The 25,019-nt window shown below is 39.9% G+C and overlaps 1 protein-coding gene across 1 annotated transcript in view; it reads left to right on the top strand.

Moving 5' to 3' along the window:
- The window catches only part of TAF1C (TATA-box binding protein associated factor, RNA polymerase I subunit C), a 1,469,099-nt gene that overhangs the window by 608,095 nt on the left and 835,985 nt on the right, over positions 1–25,019 (top strand). Inside the window, exon 9 of the mRNA XM_044078672.1 lies at positions 16,420–16,537. Coding sequence (XP_043934607.1) covers positions 16,420–16,537 — 118 coding nt within the window. The remainder of the gene's footprint in view (positions 1–16,419; positions 16,538–25,019) is intronic.

Below are 25,019 nucleotides of genomic sequence, written 5' to 3'. Positions count from 1 at the left end.
CAGATTTAGCACACTATTCCAGTATCCCTATCCTTCTTACAGTGTTAATAATAATATTTAAATTTACTGAAAGTGCTCTTAAATTGTTGCTTTTCCTTTTTTTAAGTTTAGAGGAAATATTTAAAATTTTTGTTTTCTTAATTTTACTCTTTCCCCTACTGAATATTTCACAATACATCCAAAAGTGTCCCTTGTATTTTTTTAACACAGCCTGCATTCAGGAACACTTTCTTGCTATATGGCCTTTCTTTCCACACTGGCTACATTGTACTTAATTAAATGAGAAAAGTCCCAAGAAAAGACATATGATTTAGGCTGCCCATCATACATTAATGTCCCTCTATGACCAGCTACCAAAATAACAGTTGACAAATGTTTTCCCATGTTTTTTTTTTTCACTTTTCAAAACTGTTTCCAACCACTACCCTGCATACTATAAGTTTCTGTCACCTGTAACTTTCACAATATTCTCAACAGTTTCACACAGACCCTGCAAGCATTTTTTAACATTATCTTCTAGATCATCAGTTTTAAACTGCAAGTTAACTTTTTTAACATTCAAGTTACTACCAGAAAACAAAAAATTGTTCCATGGGTAAATGTCCTCGTTTTTGTTGCACAGTTCCAGAAATTTCATCATCAGTCCATCAGTTAAGTCACAAAGCATCTCTGTCCCAATATGTATAAAAGACCAAATTTCTTGAGCTTTAAAACCCAGAACAGTTACCAGATTTTCCCATACATAATATCTGTCTATTAGTGTTTTTTATTGTTCTTCTCTTACAGTTTCTTAGTTGGTTGCTGCTCACCTTTTGTGCCTGCTGTCACTGTTGCATATGCATTTAGTTACTGCACTGTCCGCTGCTACAAAAACAGACATCTCCACAGTTTGTTGCTGCTTTCCTCTTTTACTCTGTGTCAGTGCTGTATAAGTTTTAGTTTTTGCATTCTCTGCTGACATATCATCTGGTTCCTTTTCCACATTACCATCCTCAGCACTTCTGAAAAAGGTGTCTGCCATCTGACCTCATGAAATAGCAGAACTGTGATTATTTTTAACAAAACATTTGCAAGCCCTCCTGTTACAAGTTCTGTTATCAGCACCACTTCAGCAGACTCACTTACCTCCTTCTCCATGGAGTCAGCTAAACACTGATCATTTGTAACATCCACCATACAAGTATCTTTGTTTGCATTCTGAAGCTCCATATCATACAATATTTTTCCTCCAGATTCTCATTTTCCACCTCCAAACTCTCTATTGCTTTTCTCTCCTCTTCCATGCTGCTACTTCCCTTAGGCCTCTCCTTTGCTGCTGTAGAGGAGCTTTCTGGCACAACTTAGCAGTACAAAGAGTAGGGGAAGCCCCCTGATACCCTAGCCTAATTTCCCGCAATAGTATAGGTACCACTTTGGACCTTCCAGAATAGAGGCCATTGGTCTAGTAGGACTAACACAGTCTACAAAGAACAAATGAGTAAAATAAAATATTGTATGTGCATCTTACACCTCTTAATATAATTCACTACTCTCTTTTTTATTATATATCTGTAAGGCCATTTATGTTTTGAGATATGGACAGAGTTGCCATTCTGGTAGGATGCTGTTACTCTTACCTGATATATGTGACGATACTTTTGAATGTATATTGCCAACTTTTTAACCTTACATACACACAGTTTTTGACAGGGGTATCTATGTAGTTGCTTTGTCTTATCTCCATTTCAAACTGACACATTTTCAAGAATTTTTGCTTCAATGAAAACACCTAAAAAATAGATTTTCAGAACCACTGTCCGATTTTTGACTTAAAATGAACACAGAAAACTATATACATTTAAAAACATTGTTTACCCCTGCAGATATGAGCATTTGTTGCAAATTGATGACTGCGCCCATAGGCATTACCTAATCTAAAATGAATAAATTAAGACTGCCCATTCTAAAGTGCATATTACAGCCTGTGTTCCCAGATAACACTAATTGGTGCCTGTTTTTCTTATCTCTGGTTTTCGGCCTTATCAAGAAGGAAGATGAGGGAGCCTACAGGGAGGAGGTGACCCAACTTGTTCATTGGTGCACTGACAACAACTTACCACTAAATGTTGGGAAAACCAAGGAAATCGTTGATTTCAGGAAGGTAACTAAGCCACACACCCCTATCGTCATCAATGGTGCCACAGTGGACAGAGTTGATAGCACCAAATTCCTAGGGATACATATCTTGCAAGACCTCAGTTGGGCCACAAACACTTCCTACCTTCTAAAGAGAGCCCAACAATGTCTCCACTTCCTTAGGAGACTTCGTAGAGCTAACCTCCCCCCACAGGTCCTACTTACCTTCTACAGAGCCACATTTGAGAGCGTACTGACAAACCACATCATTGTCTGGTATGGAAATTGCTCTCAAGCCGATCGGAAGGCACTGGATAAGATCAATAAACAAGCCACAAAAATCATTGGCTCCAACCTTCAGTCCCTACAGGACATGTATTCAGACAGATGCTGTGGCAGAGTCCGAAAACTACTGAGGGATATACATCATCCGCCCTATGGACTGTTCAAACTCCTGCCAACAAGGAAGCGTTACAGATGCATTAGATGCAGGACATTCAGATTCCATAACAGCTTCTTCCCACGTGCTATCAGACTGCTGAACAACAAACCCATAGCCTAACCTGCTAAATGGGTAAACAAACATTATTTATGTGCAGTATGTCATTGTTATCTACATAGCTCACTTTACACTTTATACTTTATTGTGTTTATTTTTAGTATCTTATTTTTTATTTCTATTTCAGTATTTTTAAATTATTATTAATCTTCCTTCTGTAAACTATAATTCTTATGGTACGAGCCCGAGTATCGAAATTTCATGCAGTGACACTCACGTTTTCCTCTGTGTTGATCTGTATGACAATAAAGTTTACTTTGACTTTGGTTTTATTCCCTCTAAAAAGAAAAACATGAGCAAATAAGGATCCAGTGTGACCTCTCCTGGCAACCATCATGGATAGTGTTATTTTCCCATTGGGAAGAGTATGTTGATGTGGTGTAGTGGCTGGACTGACAAGGTGAAATATGTGGGCTTGAGACTTGCAGGCTCACACTATTTTCTTGTCTTGAAGTTAGTACAGAGGACTGTTGAGCTTCTTCCTGTAGTCCACAGTATGATTCTGTCACCTTCCATTTGCCTTGTGTGCGATTTCTGAGCAATTCAGTTAACCATAAATTGCTCTAGGGGAGTTGGGAAGTTGTGCTGTGCTCCTCTGTGGTCTTCTGGATTGTATGCTTAGTAACTACCTGTGAACAGCTATTTTAAGCTTTGGATTAACAGATGACTGTGCAAGGCTATATTATCCTTAATAGTATCCAAAAGGAGTTTTCCCTTAGGACCTGTATTATGGTGGCTTACTAAACACTGTGAAAACTGAGAAACTTTGAACCTTTACTGTTTTTTTTTTTCCACTTTTGTTAAAATTCAGTTACTTGCATTTACTGCATATTGTAGATGTCACAAAGAATAAATATGGAAAAAGCAATGGAAACATTCCAAGAGTAGAAGAAAAAGCTCAGGCTAGGAAGAACATCACTGCTGTTCAGCAAAAATCAGTTCATGTTGCGGTCCTAATAAAAGAGATGGCTTCCAGTAATTTAGAGGAAAATGCACTCAGATGTTTATAGTGAGAATGTGGAAGAATATATATAAAGCCAGATAAAGGCTGATAAAAATAGAAGTTTCAAGTAGCTATACATATGAGCTGATAGAACTTGAAATGAAGGAAAGATTGAATTAATCTGGAGCTTTATGGTGAGACAGTACAGGGACATATAAAGCCAGGTAAAAGATTGAAAAGTAGAAGTTTCAAGTAACTATTCATATGAGCTGATACAACTGATTGAACCAGGACGTTCCCAAGAGGAAATGTTTCTAAACAGTAATAGAATTAGAAGGCAGAACATGTAGGATAAATAACTAAGATAATTTTGCTGTACCAGAGAAAAAGGAAGAAGCGGTCTGTAATAATTTTATGAAGGTGCAGATAAGCAGCTGGCTGGTGTTCCACAGCAAGATTTGTCTGTTGAGAGGACACATTGCATGTATGCTCCAAATCTGGTCATCAGAAAACAGCAGAGACCTATATTGGTAAAGATACACTCATATCAGGTAAAAGAGATGCTTCTTGAAAAATTGTGACAGAAGGGAAAAGTATGAAAATTTGAGACACCAGAATATTTTTGGAAGTTACTCTCTCTACATCAGGCAAAATGAAGTAAGTTTAATCTGGCAGTCATTGGATGTCTAGAGGCATTTGTGTTGCTATATCCAGGTGTATTCAGAATATTTTTTTTCCTGGAAAAGTGAAGATTTTTTTTGGAAGTAGAGCTAGGTATGCAGGAAATTAAAAAAAAAAGCCTAGTCAAAAGAGTAAGACAAAAAGATGAAGGGGGTTTTTGTTTCTCAACCTTCTCTCAGTAAGCAAACCCAGGGAAAATCTTTTCCATTATTGCAAAGGAAAATGCTTGATCAGATGGAAGAAATGTATGTGTTGACCAGGTAGAACTTGGGAGCATCTTAGACTTGAGCCTGGATAATGATATTGGGAGAAGAAGATAATCAGGAAGAAGACTAGCAACAGAGCATGTGAGTAAGTGGAAACATTGTAAGATAGCCTTTCCAGATAATGTGGATGAAAAAGACATAGTAGAAGTAGTAGTGCATGAAGAAAGACTAGAAGTTTAACTGGTGGGAGATGTATAAAGTAGAAATACCACTTTAGCAGGTTAGCACAGATAATTAAGACTCTGAACTGTTAACTAGAAGCTTTCTGTGCTCTGAGGATTGATTCCCTCAGCCTCCATTTGTTTACTGTGTGACCTTGAGCAAGTCACTTAAGTAAACAGTGCTTTGGGGTTGTTGGGAAATTGGGCTGTGTTACTCAGGGGTCTACTAGACTGGATGCCTAGTAACTATCTATAAATGTGTGTCACTGATGTTTAAAAATGACTGTAAACTAAACAGTTTATTATTAATGTTTGTTTAACAGTTTCCTGATATAAGTTATATGCCATTCTCTGAAAATTAACAGTATTTTAAATATGAGGTGGGGGAGTCTTATCAGTGACTGATAAACATGCTAATGATAGTAAGATTAAGTATTTCTTAATTGTAATGGAAGGCTTTGTACTGTAGCAAGATAAGAGAAGCTGAAAAGAAACAAGTTAATCTATTGTGTATAATGTGTTCCTTCACTGATGGGGGAATTTAAATGTCTATTGATTGTATAATATCTAATATACATTTGTGTTTGTGCATATACAATTAAAATAACTTCCCATTTTATAGAGATGTTTGCATTAATGTTCTAAGCTTAAGCTGCAGACAGTTTGTAGTCAAACAAAACCTCAAACAATAGAAAATTATGAAAAACATTAAAAAAAATTTTTTTCTTTTATTTGCAAAGTAACTAGCAAGAGTTTTAACAGTTCACTCACTTTTGGTTGAAGCTAACCAGCCTGCAGCTGGGGTGGTTAATTGTGAAAGCTCTGAACAGTGTGTTCTATGTGACCTGTTCTGTGAATATGCAAGGAACAATGTAATTAACTTTTACAGGGATATTGTCCAGCAGTTTACATGAAAATAAATAGTAAAGTAAGAAATGAAGATTGAAATTGTGGGAAGTGAATTGTTATATAAACAGTTGCCTTCCCAGCAGTCATAGTACTTTAAACTGTCCACTGTTATATTTAATGCATTAGCATTTATAGCTTTTCTTAAGGTTAAAAGTTAATGTTTATATAATTTGTTTTTCACATGTGGGCACACCAGGAAAAAGCGAAAATGGAAATAATTTGTGGAAGACATAGTTATGCCAAGGTTAACGGAAGATGAGGCTCCACAATTAATAGCCAAGATAGTAACAGATGAAATAAAAACAGTGATGTGTAATCAATCATCAGGGAAGTCTTTAGGAACAGATAGTATTCCTATAAAATTTGGAAGATAAAAGGGAGAAAAGTGATAATGATCTTGGAAGGCTTTTTTTCAGCAATATTTTTTAAAGGGCTATGAAGTACCAGCATCTTGGAAGAGAGCTGTGATGGCAGCATTACCAAAAAAAGTGTAAAGACGCTTCAGCTCTGGCTTCATGTTGAATTATTTTGATTTTAAAACGCAATTTATTTCTATTAGTTGCTAAGAGAATGGCAAAGGTGTAACCAAAATTGATAGATTATAGATCAATATGGTTTTGTAGAGGTGAGGTGAATAATCAGTAGGATTATACCACAGTGGTGGGTCAGGGGGGAGTCAAAGTTTAAGAAGATTGCACTATTTTTGATGAGGCATCATGCCAAGAAAACAATTGATAGTCAGCTGAGATTTTACGACAGAGCAAGGGTGTTCCCTGGTAGTGTAATAGGGTTAATAAGAAAGATATATGAAAGGTCAGAGGCAACAATTAAGGTAAGAGGGTTTCTGTGTGACAGGTTGTGTTTGAACAGAGGAACCAGGCAGGGATGTCTTCTTTTCTGAATGTCGTTTGCTTTGTGTTTAGTGCTAGCAAAGAAAGTAAGGGATTTGTAAATTCAAGGATGTAAGTGATGTCATAATCAAAAAAGTTAGTTTTATTTGCATGTGATATAATTTTGTGTTTGATGAATCCAGAAAAGGGCTTAAAGTTTTGCAGAATATTTTGAGACATTTTGAAGTCTTTTTAGGGATATAAAATAAATGAAGATAAAAACAAAATCTGTTTTGGTAAGCTGTACATCAGTAGATAAATTGATTATTGATAAAATGAAATATTGATGCTATGGATTAAAAAGGGTTGTGGTATGGAACCCAAGGATATGTGAGAAAAGACCAACCAGAAGATAATACAAAAATTTAAAAAATAATGGAAGCTCTTAATTATGATTATGGATATTGAGAAAAACAATGTTTAGTCTGTTCAGTCCTTATAACAGATCAGATGTATTTTCATCAACCAGAAGAGAAGTAGATGACAATTAAGACTTGAGCAACTTTGTTTTGTAGGTGGGAAAGTAAGAGTGAGTGGGATAAGCTGATTTTACTTGTAGACCAGGGTGATTTAGGGTTATCTATTTTGAAGTAGGTAGTTTAAAACTATGCAGTTAAGTCTGATTTACATAATTCAAGCAAAAGGTAATAAATCAAAGTTGAAATGTACTCTCACTAAACATGGCAGGAATTTGAGAGAGAGAGCCTGGGATTTTAGATGCACATCCTTAAGAAAAATATTAGTAGCCATACAGAATATTATATTGAAGGAGTTTCCAGATATTAAAGGAGGCTTTGGTTCCTTTATTTTACCTGATTTAGGGTTACTTAGATTTGTAAACGTCTATTCCAGTTTTTTGACGAGTTTGCCTTGCCAGCAGTTTTTGCAGCGTAGGGTTGTTATCAAAATAAATTTAATTACGAGTTTCCTAACTGCATTAATTCCAAGATTTCCTTTGTGCCACCCAAACCTCATGGAGCTGAGCCTTTTCTTCCAGTGCTAAATTTGCCAGCTGGCTCTCTAGCAGCTTAAATTGCTACACTGCATATTGATAGCTCTACTGACTCTTCTGTCATATTTTGTTCTCTTTCATGAAAACCCTTACTTTAAATTCCTGAGTTCTTCCCAGTGGTCTGAGAGGTTTTCATCCTGCAATAATATTCTGCCTAACAGTAACTTTAGTTGCTCCTGTACCCAGTTTTAAAACCAGATTTCCATACAGAGTAAATTGGATGATGCTCCCTCCCTCAACTTCGGCCAAAGCAATACCAGGGCATGGTCTGAAACAAACACAGGGTGAGTTACTACCAGCTTCACTAAATGTACGTTGTCACCCATAATAGAAATTCTATACAAGCATGACCTGCTGTGAAATCTAGGGGGGTCATTAAGTAAAAAGAGGTTGCAAAGGTCTTCAAATATTTGTTCAGAGACTGTTCCTCCCTGGTGAGTGTTGGACGTCTAGGTTCACCTAAACATCTCTTACATCACACACAGACTATTCCAGTCTCCCCTATTACAAAGATTCCCTTTGGGAAAGCTGTAATGCCATCTAACTTCTTGGCAGATTCCTGGCACCCAGTTTTAGGTGGAATATAAATTGAGCAAGGGGTTACCGTACTGCCCTTTGAAAATACTCTTACAGCTACAAATCTTCCATGAGCATCCTTTCACCCATCGTCTATTCATAGTGGGGCACCCCTGGTCGCTACTGTTACTACAACCCCCCATTTCCTACTTATTTTCAGAAGAATTCCAATCTCCAAAATATCTCCTTATAAGCGATTGATGCTCTTGCCTGTTCAAATGTGTCTTCTGCAAAAAACTAATTTCACCCTCAACTGACTAATATGTTGGGTGATTTGTGCCAACTTTACAAGGTCCACCAGCCTGTTTATATTCCAAGACAATCAACTTAAAGCTTCCACATGCAAAATATGTTCCCGGATTAGAATATGTCTTCTGTGACCTTTCCCAAGTTGAAAAACATACCTAAACCATCCAATGTCTCTCTCTCTCTCTAGCAAAACTGTGCTCCTGCAAAATGTATATGCAAAATTAATATGAAAATATGCATTTAATGACAAAAGTACAAACTCTGTAACATAAACATATGAAGAAAAAAATGTAACAATATATAAGACTCCTTCAAACCATTAACATTGCTAATAACTAACCAAGTTAATACAGCAAAATATAAAGCAGAGTATGAAAATCCCCCTATGAAAATCACATGCGTTTACTGTCCCCATCCCACTAGGAATCCATTCCAAAAATTTTAAAGTAAGTCATATTAGGAGAGGATGAGAGGAGACAACCAAGGAAATCCCCCCTATCAGTATTATAACATTTTTCCCCTTTTCCCTCCTTTTTTTTCTTTTTCCAGTCTAATCTATGTAAACTAGCTGTATTCTGTATAGCTTGCTTATAATGCACTCTATATGGCACACTCATTTCATACTCCTTGTATATACGTCTTGTGTGCAAAGCACAGATTACATTTGTCTTTCTTAAAAATGGTCAGTATCTAGTGTAGCTGCACATTGAGACTAAAACAACCCAATTCAGATTATGAACTTTAAATTTTTTCCTTTTGCCACAGCTTGACAGGAGCAGATGTTTCTGCTGGTATAATTGCACCTTTATTAATTTAGAGTTTGGCTGCTTTCTCATGGACAGATTTAGAGCATAAGCATGATGTGCCCTGTCAAGTAGCAAATCTTGCTGTGGAGCACCAGTCCAGTTACTTGTATACTTTTCTATAACTAATAGAGCCAGTTCCTCTCAGTTTCTCTGGTATAGCAAAATGTATAATTTTATTCCGGATTCTCTGTCTTCTAATTCTGCTATTTTTAAAACATTTTTCTTGGCTCCGATTTCTGCATTTTGATCAGCACGTCTGAATGTCTCTTTAAAGCTGCTTCTATTTTCCAGTATTTTGTCACTTGAGTCTGTATTCCAACACCACCCCACTTATTTTAAACACCTGGGTGCATTTGATTTATTTTTCCTGTCATTTACATGAGGCTATCTGCTGTATTAAGACTTCATTTAAGGTTTTTACTAACAAGAACTTTTAATTCTTTTCTAGTAGATTTTCTATTTTTATTAAGATGTCTTCATTGCTGACATCTAGGCAGTGTGGTTTCAAACTGGTAACTGAATTTTACCAAAATTGATACATTTTACTGGCCTTTTAAACAGTTTCTCAGTTTTCATAATGGGGGTGTTGCAATCAACATGTTTTTCTGTTGGCCACCATCCTGGAACTCTAGTCATGAATCTTGTTCCCTGAAACTACAGTACAACATGGTGCATATTTCACCTACCACATCCCTGTAGCCCATATTTATCATAACACAGGACACGTTTAAATAGAAGGGTTTAAAACCTGTTTCAGACATGAAGTGTAGATAATTTTTATCAACATCCTGTCTGCCTCATCAGGTTTTGGGTGCAGTTCATAGCTACTGTGGAGGCTTGATGCATTGTATAAACCTCATACCATACGCTGCTGTGATTCATGATGGAACTGACATGCAGTGGTAGAATATGCACAGCAGTAAACCTGGAGGAGGCAAGGTACAGAGATGATATACTAATCACTACCTGAGCTATGTTCTGCAAGTCATGGAATACAGAATAGTGGAAGAGCACATATTTATGTAGGTGCAACTGCATACCTTTATCACTGTAAAAAAATAAAATATGGATATCTGCAGTGCCCACATAAATGTGATTTGTTGCTTACCTCAACATGCCTGAGGAAGCCCCATCACTACTATGGATTAGCAAATGTCTCAGATCACAAGATTAGAGGAATGCTGAGGTGCATCCAGTAAGTGACTGCAATATTCTCAAGCATGATAAATTGAATTTTGTTTACCAGAGTTACACAGAGGTTAGCAACAAGCAATCAGTCTCCTTTGTTATCTGAAGCATGTTATCTGAAGCATCCGCTGCCTGCTACTGAAAAATAAGTATAATTTTTACTTGATCTGCACTTCTTGCATTGTATTTTACTGTGTGCTGATATTTTTGAACTGTGTTTACTGTATTTTTGATGTTTCCTGCTCTTTTAGCCTAGCATAGACTTGATTTAGATTTGCTGGTCCCAGTCTGTTTTTGCAGTTTCTGAGCACTAATCCAGCTTTACTCCACAAAAGAAGGCCTCCCCCTGTAACCTAGTGAGAGTAGAATGTAGATAAGGACCTACTTGAGTGGTGATTGTTGGCCCAGTGTAGTGTGCTACTATTGAGTAGAGTGTTTGAAATCAGTTTACTTTCATTGCTACTTGTTTCCCATATCTGCGCAGGTTTGCATGGTGCACACCACCTGCGTAACTGCACACTATTACTCAGTGAAGGATACCATTGGCGGTTATAGATGCAAACTCTTCGATAATTTTCCCTTAGTCAACTGCTTGTGCTCCATTGCAGGTTTCTCGCTGTTGTGCTTCACTGTCCAGTTAGACACTCAGCTGAGCCTCTGAGGTTCCTTCACAAGTCTAACCCATTAAACCCCTCACAGTTTAGAGCATTTTCTTGTCCCTTAGCTATACCCGGTCCTTCTAGTCCCCTCCCTGTTACTGACTGCATTACTTCACCTAGCATCATGAATGGGCAATTTCCCACCATTTCTCTAGCCAACTGATCGACATGGGCATCCTGAGGCAGTGTAGCAATTCCCCCATGTACACTGACGACTCACTTCTCCTAATTCACACAAATTCAGTATGTGACAGTTGTATCTGTATTATGTTTCTAGAATCTAGGTTGCTCACAAATCAGTATATCAGATACTAAACTGATTGCCAGCTGACATACTTCACCTCCGGCACCATCCAAACATGTACAGGACCTAAACCTACATCTGCAGAGGTTCTCACTAGAAGCCTACCTAAAGATCAGAGACCTCCCAGACATAAACACGTTTCACTTAATACATTCCCAGCAAATCACAGTACACATACAAACGCATGCACCAGTGTCTCACCAAATTTGCCCATAAGGCAAAACACAAAATCAAATGTTTTAGTCATAGATGACTCCATTGTGAGGCACACAGATGTCCCACTCATCAGGTTGGATAAGGAAAAGATCAGTCAGCTGTCTGTCAGGTGCCAGTATCCACCACATCACACATGCACTCATGTCGCTCAACAGCAGGCATTATTATGACTCTGTCATTGTCCATGCTGGTGTGAATGACTTGATATGCATGTCACTGGACTCTATGAAGAGAGACATGACTCAGCTCTTGTATCCCAGGTGGGTATGTCCCCCGCCTTAAGCAGCATCCTACCTTCATGTAGGATGATGTCTCAGTACAGATAAAAAATGATTGATTTCAATAATTGGCTTAGTTTCTGGTGTCATTCTAAGGGGATCCAGTAATTGTCAGCCTGGGATGATATGGTCGCTAGACCACGATGCTTTGCCAGAGATGGTCTCCACCTGTCACTTCTGGACTTTCAACTACTGGCTAAGACTCTTGACTCCCCTATAGTGCCTTTTTTAGGCAATGTCACAAAAACAAAATTACTGACATAAAAATATCCTCAAAAAACAACCTTAAGGTTATGCTGCAAAATGCTTGGAGTGTAAATTAGAAACTCCACTGACTGGAAGTACACCTCACCTTGGATGATGCCGACATCTGTGCAGTCAGAGAGACCTGGTTCAAGGCCATGGAGAGCACCCCGGCCTTACCAGGATATAATTCCTTCCACACGTTCAGACCACAAAATGAACATGTGAAAACTAGAGGAGGAGGATTATCAGTATTCAGTAAAGATAAGTACACCTCCAGATTGGTTAAACAGAATGATTCTGTAGACTTACTCCATATGCAAATAACTATAAGAAAGAACCCTCTCCAAGTTATCATTAGTTATAGATCCCCCACCATGAACCGTGATATCCACACTGCCTACTTGGATCTATGTGAATCAATGAAAATACAACCAAACACCCTGGTTATGGGTGACTTTCACTACCTGTCTATAGATTGGGTAAATTATATGGGTACAAACATACTCGCCCAAAGGTTTTTGGACTTTGTTAACTTAAAAGCATCTGAGCAGATAGTTGGAACCTCCATAAGGGGCCCAAACATTCCAGATGTGGTATTCACCAGCATGATAAATGGTGCACCATCACAAGTGTGCAGCTCTTCCTAGTGAAGTCTCATCATAAATCAGTCTCTTTCGAAGCAACAGTAACATGAGCCCCCCGGAAAAATTAGGCAAAAAAAATTCTCTAAAGTCAACTACAATCTTTTACGAGAAGGAATTAATAGCTTCAATACTCCTGTCCCTACTGATGGTAAGGATGGCAAGGATACCAATACTGGGATATATACACCAATGCATTTTATAAACATCTATACAATTGTGTTAACTCAGCTGTTCCTGATAGGACCAAAGCAAGATCTTCAAGAAAAAACAAGCCTGCCTGGTGGTCATTAGCCATAAACAGGTTACATAATAAGAGAAAAAAATTGCTGTCTAAGAGCAAGAAGGAATGATCTCAGATTTGGAGGCACACCCTTCTCAGCTTGAACAAGCAAATAAGACATCTTGTAAAGTCTTCTAAAACTAACTACGAATCTAGATTAGCATCCCTAGCTAGGGGTAACCGTAAGGCATTCTTTAGCAACATCCAAAGCCTTAAAGGAAAAACCCAGATTTGCGCTGAACTGATATTGAATGGTGCCACATACACTTAACCAGTGGAAATAGCCAACCTGCTAGCAGGCAAGTTCAGTGAAAACGTCTGTCCCCTGCCACATATACCCCAAAGCATTCCTACCACTTACTGTATGCCTAGTATCTCTAAAGAGCAGGTTTTAACTACTCTCTCCAAGACCAAAAACATGGGGCCTATGGGACCTGATAACATCCCAGGCTGCGTTCTCAGTGGTGTAAAACAGGAGTTGGCAACACCATTTAGTACTCTTTTCAACCACAGCCTAAGCACTGATTTTGCCCATTCTGAATGAAAAACAGCTGCCATCATCCCCTTGCACAAGGGGGGGGTGCATCCACCAACCCTGGGAACTATAGAGCTATTAACCTAACCAGCCTTATCTGCAAGGAAATGGAGAGAATCATCATGGACCTTATCAACAAGGATATAGTAGACCTTCAAACACTTGACCTGACCCATTTTGGTTTTGTTAAGTGAAGATCCTTCCTGTTGAACCTGGTGGACTTCTTCGAGACTGTCACCAAAGCCCTGGACAAAGGCAAATCTGCATGTGGCCTTCCAAGACTTGGCCAAGGCCTTTGACACATGATTGCAGATCTGTACATATAATCATTTTCAAGGAGACCCATACCTTATTGTCCCCTTTGGCAAAGGAGAAGTCGCTGCAGATTACCATATTAATAACACCCTAAGCTCTAAATCAGTGGTGAGAGATTTTGGGCACATAGGGTGACAGCAACATTACTTTTGATCACCATGTATCCATGGTGGTAAGGAAGGCCTTCTACATTGCTCACCTTATAAGGAAGAGCATAGCTTCCAGAAAAAAAGAGGTTATAACCCCTCTGTACTCTTTCTCTCATCAGGCCAGTAATAGAGTACAATGCTCCCTTTGGTATGTACCTAAACGGGCACCTGCAACAACTGGAGAGATCTCAATGGTTCCTCAGAAAGAAAACTGAGGGCCTTCAGCACATGTCTTACATGGACAGACTGAAATCTCTGTCACTATTCTGTATCGTATAGACTACTCAGAGATGACCTATGCCTTGCATACAGAGCAACCTCTGATCCTGCCTTAATGGAAGTGCTGCACTTTTATAAATCAAATGGTACATGATTCACTCGTTCTAGGGACCTTAACATAGCTTGTGACATCAACAAGACTTACTGGAGAGACAGATATGTCTCCCAGAGGTTGCCTTTCCTCTGGACTAAACTTTCAGTGCAGGTTAAACAGGGCCCCTCAATAACTCTTTTTAAGCTTAACTTGGATGATTAGATGGGAAACCGCAAATTCATCCCAGGAGTTTCACTTGTGTCCTTCTTGGATAGGGTCAGTTGGTGCTTATTTAGATCTGCTTATAACATAGACCTTATCTCTAGACTCTTAATGGAACATTGGTTGAACTTGGCTAGGCTTGTAAGGGCCGTAGGGCCATTAGCCTAATAACCTCCAATGAATCTAACTTTGCCTGCTTCTCAGACAGCTGTAATGATATTGTCTTGCTAATGGAAGCTGCATTAGCAACAGATCACTTCATTAATATGTTATGCTAATGAGTGTTCCCTGTGCATGAGCAATGAGGCAAAAATGATCATGAATTTCCCCAGAAAATCCCCACAGAGCAGTTGTGCAACCTGCAGACTTTCCATCTGTGTCACCTGTAACCTTTCCACTGAGACTGTTGCCTTGAAGACAATGCCTCAATGAGAAATAAACAGTTCTGATGAGTCAGAGCGTAAGAACTCTATGAAATACTCCATTTTTTTCCCATCTCCAGACAGCACTTTTAAACCTCCACCTTTTTTTTTTCTTTATTGTATGTTGAGAGACATCATAGATGGGCCTGCACATATAGTAATTGTATAGCATCTGTGCTTAGCTGACATGACCAACTGAATATTTAGGAAACAACACATCAAACCTGTGTACAAATGTTTCTAAAGTATGATTCAGAATTGCCCACAATAGGAAATAGTTATGATATTGCTCAATACAAGCCATTTCTAGACAGTGGTGTTGAGAATGGCAAAAGCTGTGCTGTGCAGTGTTGTACTCAGTTGCTTGTTCACGCCAGCAGAACTTATGAGTATGCATTTCACAGACATGCTCATTTGCCATTTTGTTAGCACAATTTACATACTTTATTTTAATGACAAGTTAATAAACATACCATGCGAACTGTTTTGTGTGTGCCCTCACACGTCTATATCACAACATCGACAGCTTAGGTTCTCGAATCCTAAAACATCGACACCTAAGCGTCGAAAGCTAACAATAACGAACAGCCACATCATCAAATTCTTTCCTCGGGAAAGAATTCGGGTGGCTGGCCGTAAACAAAATAAACAAACACACCCAAACATAGTGGGGGGCTATCCCCCCCAACTAAATATACCACCTCCAAGATTGCTCTACATTGGGGAAAGGGGAAATCCCTGATAACGGCCATGCAAATTCTTTCCCGAGGAAAGAATTCAATGATGTGGCCTTTTGCAATTGTAAGCTTTCAGCACTTAGGTGTCAGTGATTAAGCATTTGACAATCAAAGCTGTCGACAATTCAATAGGAACCCGCCCTCACTGTATTTATGAAATATGATGGCATGTCACCACCCTAACACATTCACACTTGTATGAAAAAAAGAAAATTTTACACACTCAGAATGCTAAATCTTTTCTCCCAAAATAAAACTGCTCACCTGAATTAACCCCTTAGGGATGAACTGCATCATTATTGGGATGGCAATAAATAAATGAAAGAATAAAGGAGTAAAACACAGACATATGTTAGAGAACAGACTTATCAGTGTGTTTCAAGAGACTGCACCCTTTCTTGCACCATTTTTACCCACTAAATCAATTTTCAGTTACATGATGGATTACGCACCTGGAATGTTTTTGAATTTGTCAGAAATAACATTTGATGGTCTTTTACAGCCTTTAAGAATAATATTTTAAAGTACTTAATTATGTATTCATAAATGCAAGGGTGTGACACAAGTGAGGATGTGTGTGCAAAAAACAAAAAAAAAATGGCAGTAACTGCTTCCTATGAAAGTGGACTGCACCCGCTGGTCTAAAATGGATTATTGCTACAGTTAAACTGTGAATGCATGTTTTGTTTAATTGTTACATCTTTTCCAGCATCCTAACTATTTACTTTGTTGAATATTTCTCAGTTCTTGTGGGTGTCCGTTCTGATTATCTCTCTGGAGTCTGGAATCTCGGTAGGGGACTGAAACCTGATCTTCTACAAGTGGTGCAGACAGAGAACATTGCAACATGCATAAATGTCAGGTAAAAACTTCCATTGAAAACATTTCTTGTTTATGTAAGAGACAGTATATATCAAGGAACTTGAAGAATACTGTAATACCATCTTGGACACTTTTTTTATTTCAGTTTTGTTCCCTTAATGAATGATTCTTACATTTATTCTGAAAAGAAGTATGCAGGCAGTTTAGTTTATATTTTGAATGTTATATTTCAACTTCAGTGCTAAGTTTATGTAATCTGATGTCTGTTTCATTCCTCCTAGCGAATGAGTTACCGATCCAACCTTTGGATCCAACTCTGCCGCATTTCTACAGACTAGGCTCCAAGTCTCTAGATCCTCCCTCTTCCCACAATGCTCTACCCTTTGCCCAGCCTCCTCAGATCTCATTCGCCACCAGCTGTGTCAGATGTGATTCCTTCAGTTTCAAGCAGTTAGGAATATTATCTTCATCGTTTTTCAGCTAAGTTAAGTTTAAATATCATCTCTGCTTTACTTTCTGTCTTCTTCCCCTTCCTTTAGTCCTTTCACAGCATCAGGGACCTTAGTATTGCTCCTTGCTTTCTTTCTTTCAAGGGACTCGCTCCTTTTTCCCCTCAGCTGTATCTTACTAGTTTAAACAAAAAAAAAAAATCTTTTATTTTCTTCTCTTTTCGGTAGCTTTAGTATGTGCTTGCCTGTATGTGTGTAGCTGCTCTTTTGGTTGGGCTTGCTGTCTCTGTGTGAGTTTGTGTGTGTATGTGCTTAGGTCTTGCTAATCACTATGTTGGGAAACCGACTGGATTCAAACATTGTGCCGAATGTGGGCTTCTTCAGAGCTGCCTTCTAAACTTCTCAAGCCCTCGAATCTGACTTTCCAGGATCCAACGTCCTCCTCTGCTCCTGCAGGCCCGAAACCCTCCTTGGATCTGACCTGTGCTCCTATCTCCAAGAGCTCTCCAAGACTATCTTACTCCACTTCGGATCCAAAAGCTCGAAGTTGGACCCCAGAGCTCTCGATGAGCCTGGAATCGCCTACCCTGCCCTTCACTGTTCTGCAGACACCCTCTAGGCACCCCAGACCAACCACAGTGGCTTCCTCAAGTTCTTTCAGGAGCTTGTCAGAAATCAGTGTGGACAGGATGATAAGGAAGATCCCTAAGACTCCACTCCAGATCTGCTGTTAGTGATACAGATAATAGGCAAGAGGGGGCTGGAATTTATTGGAAAAACTGGCAAAGGAGCCAAGGTATTGGAAGCAAATAACTAGAAAAAGAAAGGTAATAGAATGAGAGGAGGCCAAGAATTTATTTGGTCTGCAGGTTAGAGATTGCCTTCCCTATCAAGGATTGATATCTGAGTATAGGCAGAGAGAAAGAAGTAGGGGGGTCCTAAATGAAAGACCAGCACTGGTAGAGTTCTTAATAAAATCTAGAACAGAGGCTGCCATTAAAACATGAGTAATTCATAGAGCATGTAAATTATTGCATGATAATTATAAGAATCAATTAGGAGAGCTTAGAAAGTACTGGGAAGAGAGACTGGATAAGCAGTTCACAAAGAGACAATGGGGAGATATATGTTGTTGTTTGTCTTTTGGCTTTTCCCGGTAAGGGGTCGCCACAGCGGAACTCCTGTCCGCTAATGATTGGCAGTAGATTTTTATGGTGCCGAGTTGCCAGCCCGACACCCATTCACACATGTCTTTCGGAGGCCACTCAACCACGGGGAGGACATGCAGACTCCACACAGAAGGCACTCCCCATACACTAGCTGAGAATCGAACGGGAGAACCTCTTGCTGTGAGGCAACAACGCAACCGTATATCTCTGAAATATGCAACAAAAGTCTAGAAGATTTAAGATCTTTGCCTGGAAGTGTTTACATAGGTATTTTTATACCCCAAGTAGACTCCAAAGAATTTTTCCTCAGGTGAATAGCAAATGTTGGAAATACGAAGGGCAAGAAAGAGGTGACTGGGAACATAATTTTTGGGAGTATAATGAGCTGGCTGACTTTTGGGATTCCCTGAGAACTGCTCTGTCGGAGATGCTAGGTGAGCAGATTGGATTGACTAGGGAGATGATTTTTTTTGAGCTATGATACAGAATCTGAATTCTCTAGACATAGTAAAGCCTTGCTGAGTCTAATTATGGTGGCTGCCAAAAAAAGCAATTACTAGAAAATGGAAATCAAAGTCTAGACCAATAGTTAATATAGTAACATAGATAAAACAACTGGAATTGAGATTTTTAGAAAAGGGATGGAGCAAACTACATAGAAAAAAAATGGGAATTGTGGGAACAGTATATGCAGAGAAGGAACAAGGTTTAAGAGGCAGGATTTGAATGAGCCATATAATGCTTAACTGACAATGACTGGATAGATTATAAATGATCTATAATGTTTGCAACTGCAGTGGTGTCAATGTTTGCTTTTCATTTATATGAATGTACGATTGCCAATGCCATATGTGGTAATTTAATAAAGATATTTATTGAAGAAAAAAAAAGACACTGATCCAGATGGTTTTGCCTTCTCCATCCCCTCTGGGATCTGTGAGTGTGCCCATTATCATGCAGTCTTCTTCTCGAAATCGACTACCGGCATTGGAGCCCCAGGACCATGACCACACGGGAGTGTCTGTGTTGGATATGTGGAACTGTTATCCTGTACTCCGAAAGTTGCTCTGACTACCTCTGCTCAGATCTGTTCAGATCAGAGTGGGTCTCAGATCTGGGCTGTTGCCATTGGATCCTAGTGGAGGGCTGTAGATCAGACTTTGTCGGATCCGTCCCTTCCTCCTGAGGCTTCAGTGCTCAGCAAATCAGATCTGCTTCGGACTGGGAGCCAGGGGTTGGAGGTTCTTGTCTTCTCTGTTGCTTCTGCTCCGGGGGAGCTGGGCAGGGACTCTTCGGGCCCTTCGGTTTTCCAGATCATAGAAAGGGCCTTCTCTTCCGTTAGAGATATGACTTTTTAAAGCTACAATCCTTCCTGCCAGCTCCAATTGGATCAGAGACCTTAGCCTATCATTCCTCTCCAGGGTCAGCCTGCCCTGAAGGACCACCGAGCTCTCCCACCAGAGGGAGCCCCTTCTTCTTCTGAGATCTCTCCTGAACCTCCTACGAAGGGGATCCCTCATAAGAAGACATGCAGTAGGAGGCACATGGACTCCCCACTGGAGTCCCTCACTGAGGAACACAGACTTTGATGAGAGCGAAGGATCCCCAGATCACCACCGGAGGACGTATCCTTCGGATACATTTTGGAGATCTTGAAGCAGAGAGGTGGTTGGCCAGCCCAAACTCCTTCTCCTGAAGAGGCTATGTTTTTGGAGACTTTCGCAGCAGGCCCATCTGCTTCTTTGTTGATACCCCAGGTGGAAGAACTCGTAGATTTTGTGCCTCACTGAGCCTGGATGGAGCTGGATACAACAGAACCAATCCCAAAATGAGCACATAAGTTCTTATCCCCTCCCGAAGACCGACTGCACTGGACCAAGGGTATACCAGTTGAATGCCATGGTTGTGGCGGCAGCCACCAAGAAGAAGTTAGCTGAGCAGAGCTCCTCTGTCCATCCTCTGAACAGGGAGTCCAGAGTGCTGGACAGATTTAGTAAGAGCGTTTACACCTCAGCCATCTTCTTTCTGAGAGCATTAAATTACTTGGCACACTTTACCTGATTGCAGAGATTTGATCAAAGAACTCTCAGACTCTAGCTGAGACCATGTCGACAGCGGACTTCGAGAAAGTATCCCCTGACTGGCTACTTTTGCCTCCCTGTCTAATTCAATCCATGAGGCTAATCTCCCATGCCATGGAGGGTGCCTCATGGGCAGCTGGCTGAGGCATTGCTATTTGACGTCATGGCTGGATGAGGCTGTGTGACTTTCTGGAACCCTTCAAGGCATCCTTTGTTAGTACTCCCTTTGATGGCTCCACTTTGTTTGGGCCCTCTGTTAAAGATACCCTTACTCACAGTGAGCAGGAAGGGAAGACCCTATCTGCCATTGAAGTCAAGTTTTCTACCCCTCACTGGATCTTCTCAAGAAACCAACAAGGTGGCAAGAAGACTTGGTTTGTGAAATCCCAACGGTCATTTCAGGATCACCGTGGAGATTGTTTCTCCAAAGCAGAGGGGGAAGTTTTAATGGCAGATGTCACCCTAGGGACAGAGGGGGACTGCAGAATCAAGGCTTCAGAGAGTCCCTCTCTGACAGGCCCTTTCAGCTCTACTGAAGCACTGTCCAACTGCTGCACTTTGAAGGCAGTCGGGGGTTGATTTTTCTCTGCACCCAGATGCCTGGACCTCTTTAACAAGAAACAATTGGATGCTAAATGTCATATCCAGGGTTACTATATTCCTTTTTTACGTCATCCACCAGAGTCTCAAAAGAAATGCTCCGATGTTCCACCCAGTCAGAGGGAGTGTGCAATGATTCAAAAACTGCTGCAAAAATGAGTCATCCATGAGATCCCGGGCAATCAAAGAGGATTCGGAACTTACTCCTGCTTCTGTTCAGTGACAAAATGAACCGAGAATCTCAGACCCATTTTAGATCCAAGCAATCTGAATTTGTTTGTAAAGAAAGGGAAGCTCTGTTTTTGCAGAAGGACAATTGGATGTGCTCAACAGACTTGCAGGATGCATGCTATCACATCAAAATAGACGCTCCAGGAGTGATCTGCGCTTTAGGCTGGGAACCAGTCACTGCAAATTCAGAGTTCTGCCTTTTGGTCTCACCACAGGCCTCTGGGTGTCTACCAAATGCATGGCAGTAGTCGCATCCCATCTCAGGCTAAAAGGATTCCAGGTGTTTCCATATGTGGATGACTGGCTTCTCACTGCTCCAACTAGGCATCACCTTCTTCAGGCCAGAAGTTACCTGTTAAAAATATCCATTCCTTTGGGTATCATCATAAATCTACAGAAATCAAATCTAATTTCAGTGCAGAATTTGGAATTCGTTGGGTCACTTCTAGACACCCCGAATCAGAAAGCATCACTACCATCCCATCACATAGAAGGTCTGTGGGAACATGTTCATATAATTCTCAATCTTCCTACACCTACAGCTAGGTTAGTACTTAAAGCTCTTGGGTCTATGGCAGTGTCCATTACCCTTGTCCCATTAGCAAGGTTCTTTATACGAGTACTTCAGTGGACTCTGGATGTTCAGTGGTCTGTTCTCAAACAACCTCTCTCTGCTCCTATAAAATTGACTCCAATTTGCAGAAAGGGTCTTTGATGGTGGCTTCTTTCAGACAATCTGTCGATTGGCAGGCCTTTCCTTTTCCTGTCCCCCTCAGCCACAGTGACCACGGATACTTCCCAGTTGGGGTGGAAGGGGCATTTCCAGGGAATGATGGTCCAAGGTACGTGGACTCACTTAGAGACCAGATTGCACATCAGTGTTCCAGAGATGAGGGCAGTCCTCCTTATGTTGCAAGCCTTTCAGGAAGCCCTCCCTGTTGGGATGATTGCATTTCATACAGACAACATGTCGATAGTCTGGTACATCAACAAACAGGGGGAAACCCATTCATATCCATTGTGCATTGAGGCCATGAGGGTCTGGGAGTAGGCAATATCTTTAGACTGCTTTCTGCTTGCAACTCACATACTGGGGAAGTCCAGCATTCATGCAGACAAACTCAGCAGGTCAGTTCTGACCCCTCACGAGTGGGCCGTCAATCAGTCAGTAGTGGACTTGATATTCAGCTGTTGGGGCCAACCTTTACTGCGACCTATTCATCTCCCCTTACAAGAACAAATGCAGCAGGTACAGTACTCTGATCCCCCCCCCCTTATGGGGGAGTCCTTGAGGGATGCCCTAGTTCACAATTGGCCGTAGGTCTCCTCTATGCTTACTCTCCCCTACCCCTAATCCTCAAGTTTCTAAAGCAAAATGGCTGAAGACCTCAGTGATCGTCATTGCCCTGTATTGGCCTCATCAGATTTGGTTTCCCCGTCCTCTGGTCTTATCTGAAATATCCTCCATTGATACTAGACCCAGACAGGATTTCTTCCTTCACCCTTCAGAGGGTGAAGGAAGAGATCCCGCACCCTTCAGGGGGTTATCATCCAAATCTAAGCATCCTCAAACTAACCACTCGGTTTTTCCAATTCTAGATATTGTACAGAGGTCTGGGCTTACTTCTTGCATTCGAGACACTGTGTTGGTCTCCAAGAAGCCTTTTACCAAAAGGGTTTATAGAAGTAAGTGGTAAAGGTTCACTTACTGAGCGTGCAAGAAAATTGATCCTTTTTCAGCTTCATTGCATGCTATCCTGTCCTTTCTAGCCTCACTTTTTCGGGATGGCGCTAGTTATTCTACCATTAAACTTACATTGACTGCTATTTCAAATTTTCACTCTGGGAATTTGTTTGGTTCTCCTGTTACGTCTAGGTTATGAAAGGCCTTCATGAAGGGTATTTTTCTTCTCCGTACTCCGGTTAAAGATCATTGCCCTTCGTGGGATCTTGTTATCGTTCTTCAAGGCCTAACACAGAAACTCTTTGAACTTTCCAGTGACTGATTTGAAATTTCTTTCCTGGAAAACTGTATTTGTGGTGGCTATCACTTCTGCCCAAAAGGATTTCGGAACTCCAAGCTCTGTCCATGAAACCTCCTTACATAATTTTTCATACAGATAGTCTCCCTTCATATCAACCTTTCCTTTATGCCTAAGGTGGCCACTGAGGTTAACTTGAATCAGTCTATTCAAATACCAGTTTTCTTTCCCAGTTTTTCTAACAATGGAGAACAGTTACTGCAGCTTTTAACCATACATAGGCAACTATGTTTTTAACTCCATAGAACAAAACCGTTTAGAAAGACCAAACAGTTGTTTGTATCCTTCTCAGCCAATTGCCTAGACCAAACAGTTTTGAAAGTAACTCTTGATAAATGGATTACAAGTTGCATCTCTACAGTTTTCTCTAGAAGTGGCCTTCAGTTACCCTCCCAAAGCCCATTCAACCAGATCTATAGCTACGTCATCAACGTTTTCCTTTAGAACCTCCATTGATGATATTTGTGCTGTATATCCCTGGTCTAAAGTTCATACCTTTCTGACTCATTACAAATTGGATGTCATTTCCAGGAACCGTACTTTCTTTGGTTCTGCTGTGCTTTGGCATATCCTTCCTTGATGCCACCTAAGGGTCATTTGTAGCTGTGAACTCTGACCCATTCGTGAGGTGGAATGAAAGGGACATCAGATTTGTAAGTTACATACTTACCATAACTTGGTATCTGTGTTCTCTTCTTTCATTCATCCTCACCCCCCCCCCCCCAGCCATCCCCTCCTTGTGGCTCCTGGCAGATCTCAGGAATGATAGGGAACATCTGTTCCCTGTTTGAGCCTCTAGTTCTTTTTTTATTCTGTTATGTAGTAGTTGTTGTTTCTTCCTATGGGAATTTTTTTTGCGGGCAGTAACCTCAATTTGAGGAGGCTGGGCAAAGGGTAAAACATTGTGGGAAGAGGACGAAGCTCAAGACTTGAAGACTACTCTGTAGAAATGTGGCTGAGTCGGAGTCGTAACCCATTCATGAGGATGAATGAAAGAAGACAACACAGATACCAAGTTATGGTAAGTACATAACTTAAAAATGTTGTTTTATTTTGTGCATGTAAGTAGGCTAGAACACATCAGCTCATTTTCATCCACTAATAATTAATCAAAACTTGAATATGTATGTATATGTGTGTATGCATGCATGCGTATATCTGTATATCAATAAATATGTATGCATATATATAAATGCATGTGTGTGTGTGTGTGTGTGTGTGTGTGTGTGTGTATATATATATATATATATATATATATATATATATATATATATATATATATATACTTTTACTATCAAATAGTCAAAGTTCAGAATGTAAAGCTGTCATAATGTAGACTCATATTAGATAAATTCAGATCGGGAAAGCATTCACATGGTCGAAAATCACACTTTTCAACATTTTTGACCATTTTCAGCTTTTTTTGTGAAACCAAACCCAGTGTAATTATACACTACTTACCCTCTTAACAGAAACTGGTCAGTATGAAACTAAGCTAGGTGTGGGGCTTTGACCCGCACACCCCCAGCTATATATTCTAACAGGATCGCACTACAGTGGGGTAAAGGGCATATACACTGCCACTAGTATGTTCAAATGAAATGAAATGTGGTGTACTGCATTTTTGCAATTTGAGCTTTTGGTGATGACAATGAAGTGATCAAGTTCATTTATTTGAATCGCGTTGCACATTCAACAATCTGAATGGGTGTTTATGACAGTCAACTAAAGGATTTTCACATATATGATATTCAGGTATGTGACTTTAAACTATTGGCCTTTCAACCATTTGATAGTAAACCATATACACACACACACACACACACACACACACACACACACACACACACACACACACACATATATATCTATATATCTATCTATATATATATATATATATATATATCTATATATCTATATATCTATATATATATATATATATATATTTTT

This window comes from Protopterus annectens, chromosome 1.part1 (genome assembly GCF_019279795.1).
Source record: "Protopterus annectens isolate FY-2018-M chromosome 1.part1, PAN1.0, whole genome shotgun sequence".
NCBI lineage: Eukaryota > Metazoa > Chordata > Ceratodontiformes > Protopteridae > Protopterus > Protopterus annectens.
Note: the sequence above shows the minus strand (reverse complement) of the source record. Positions and strands in the feature narration are given on the sequence as shown.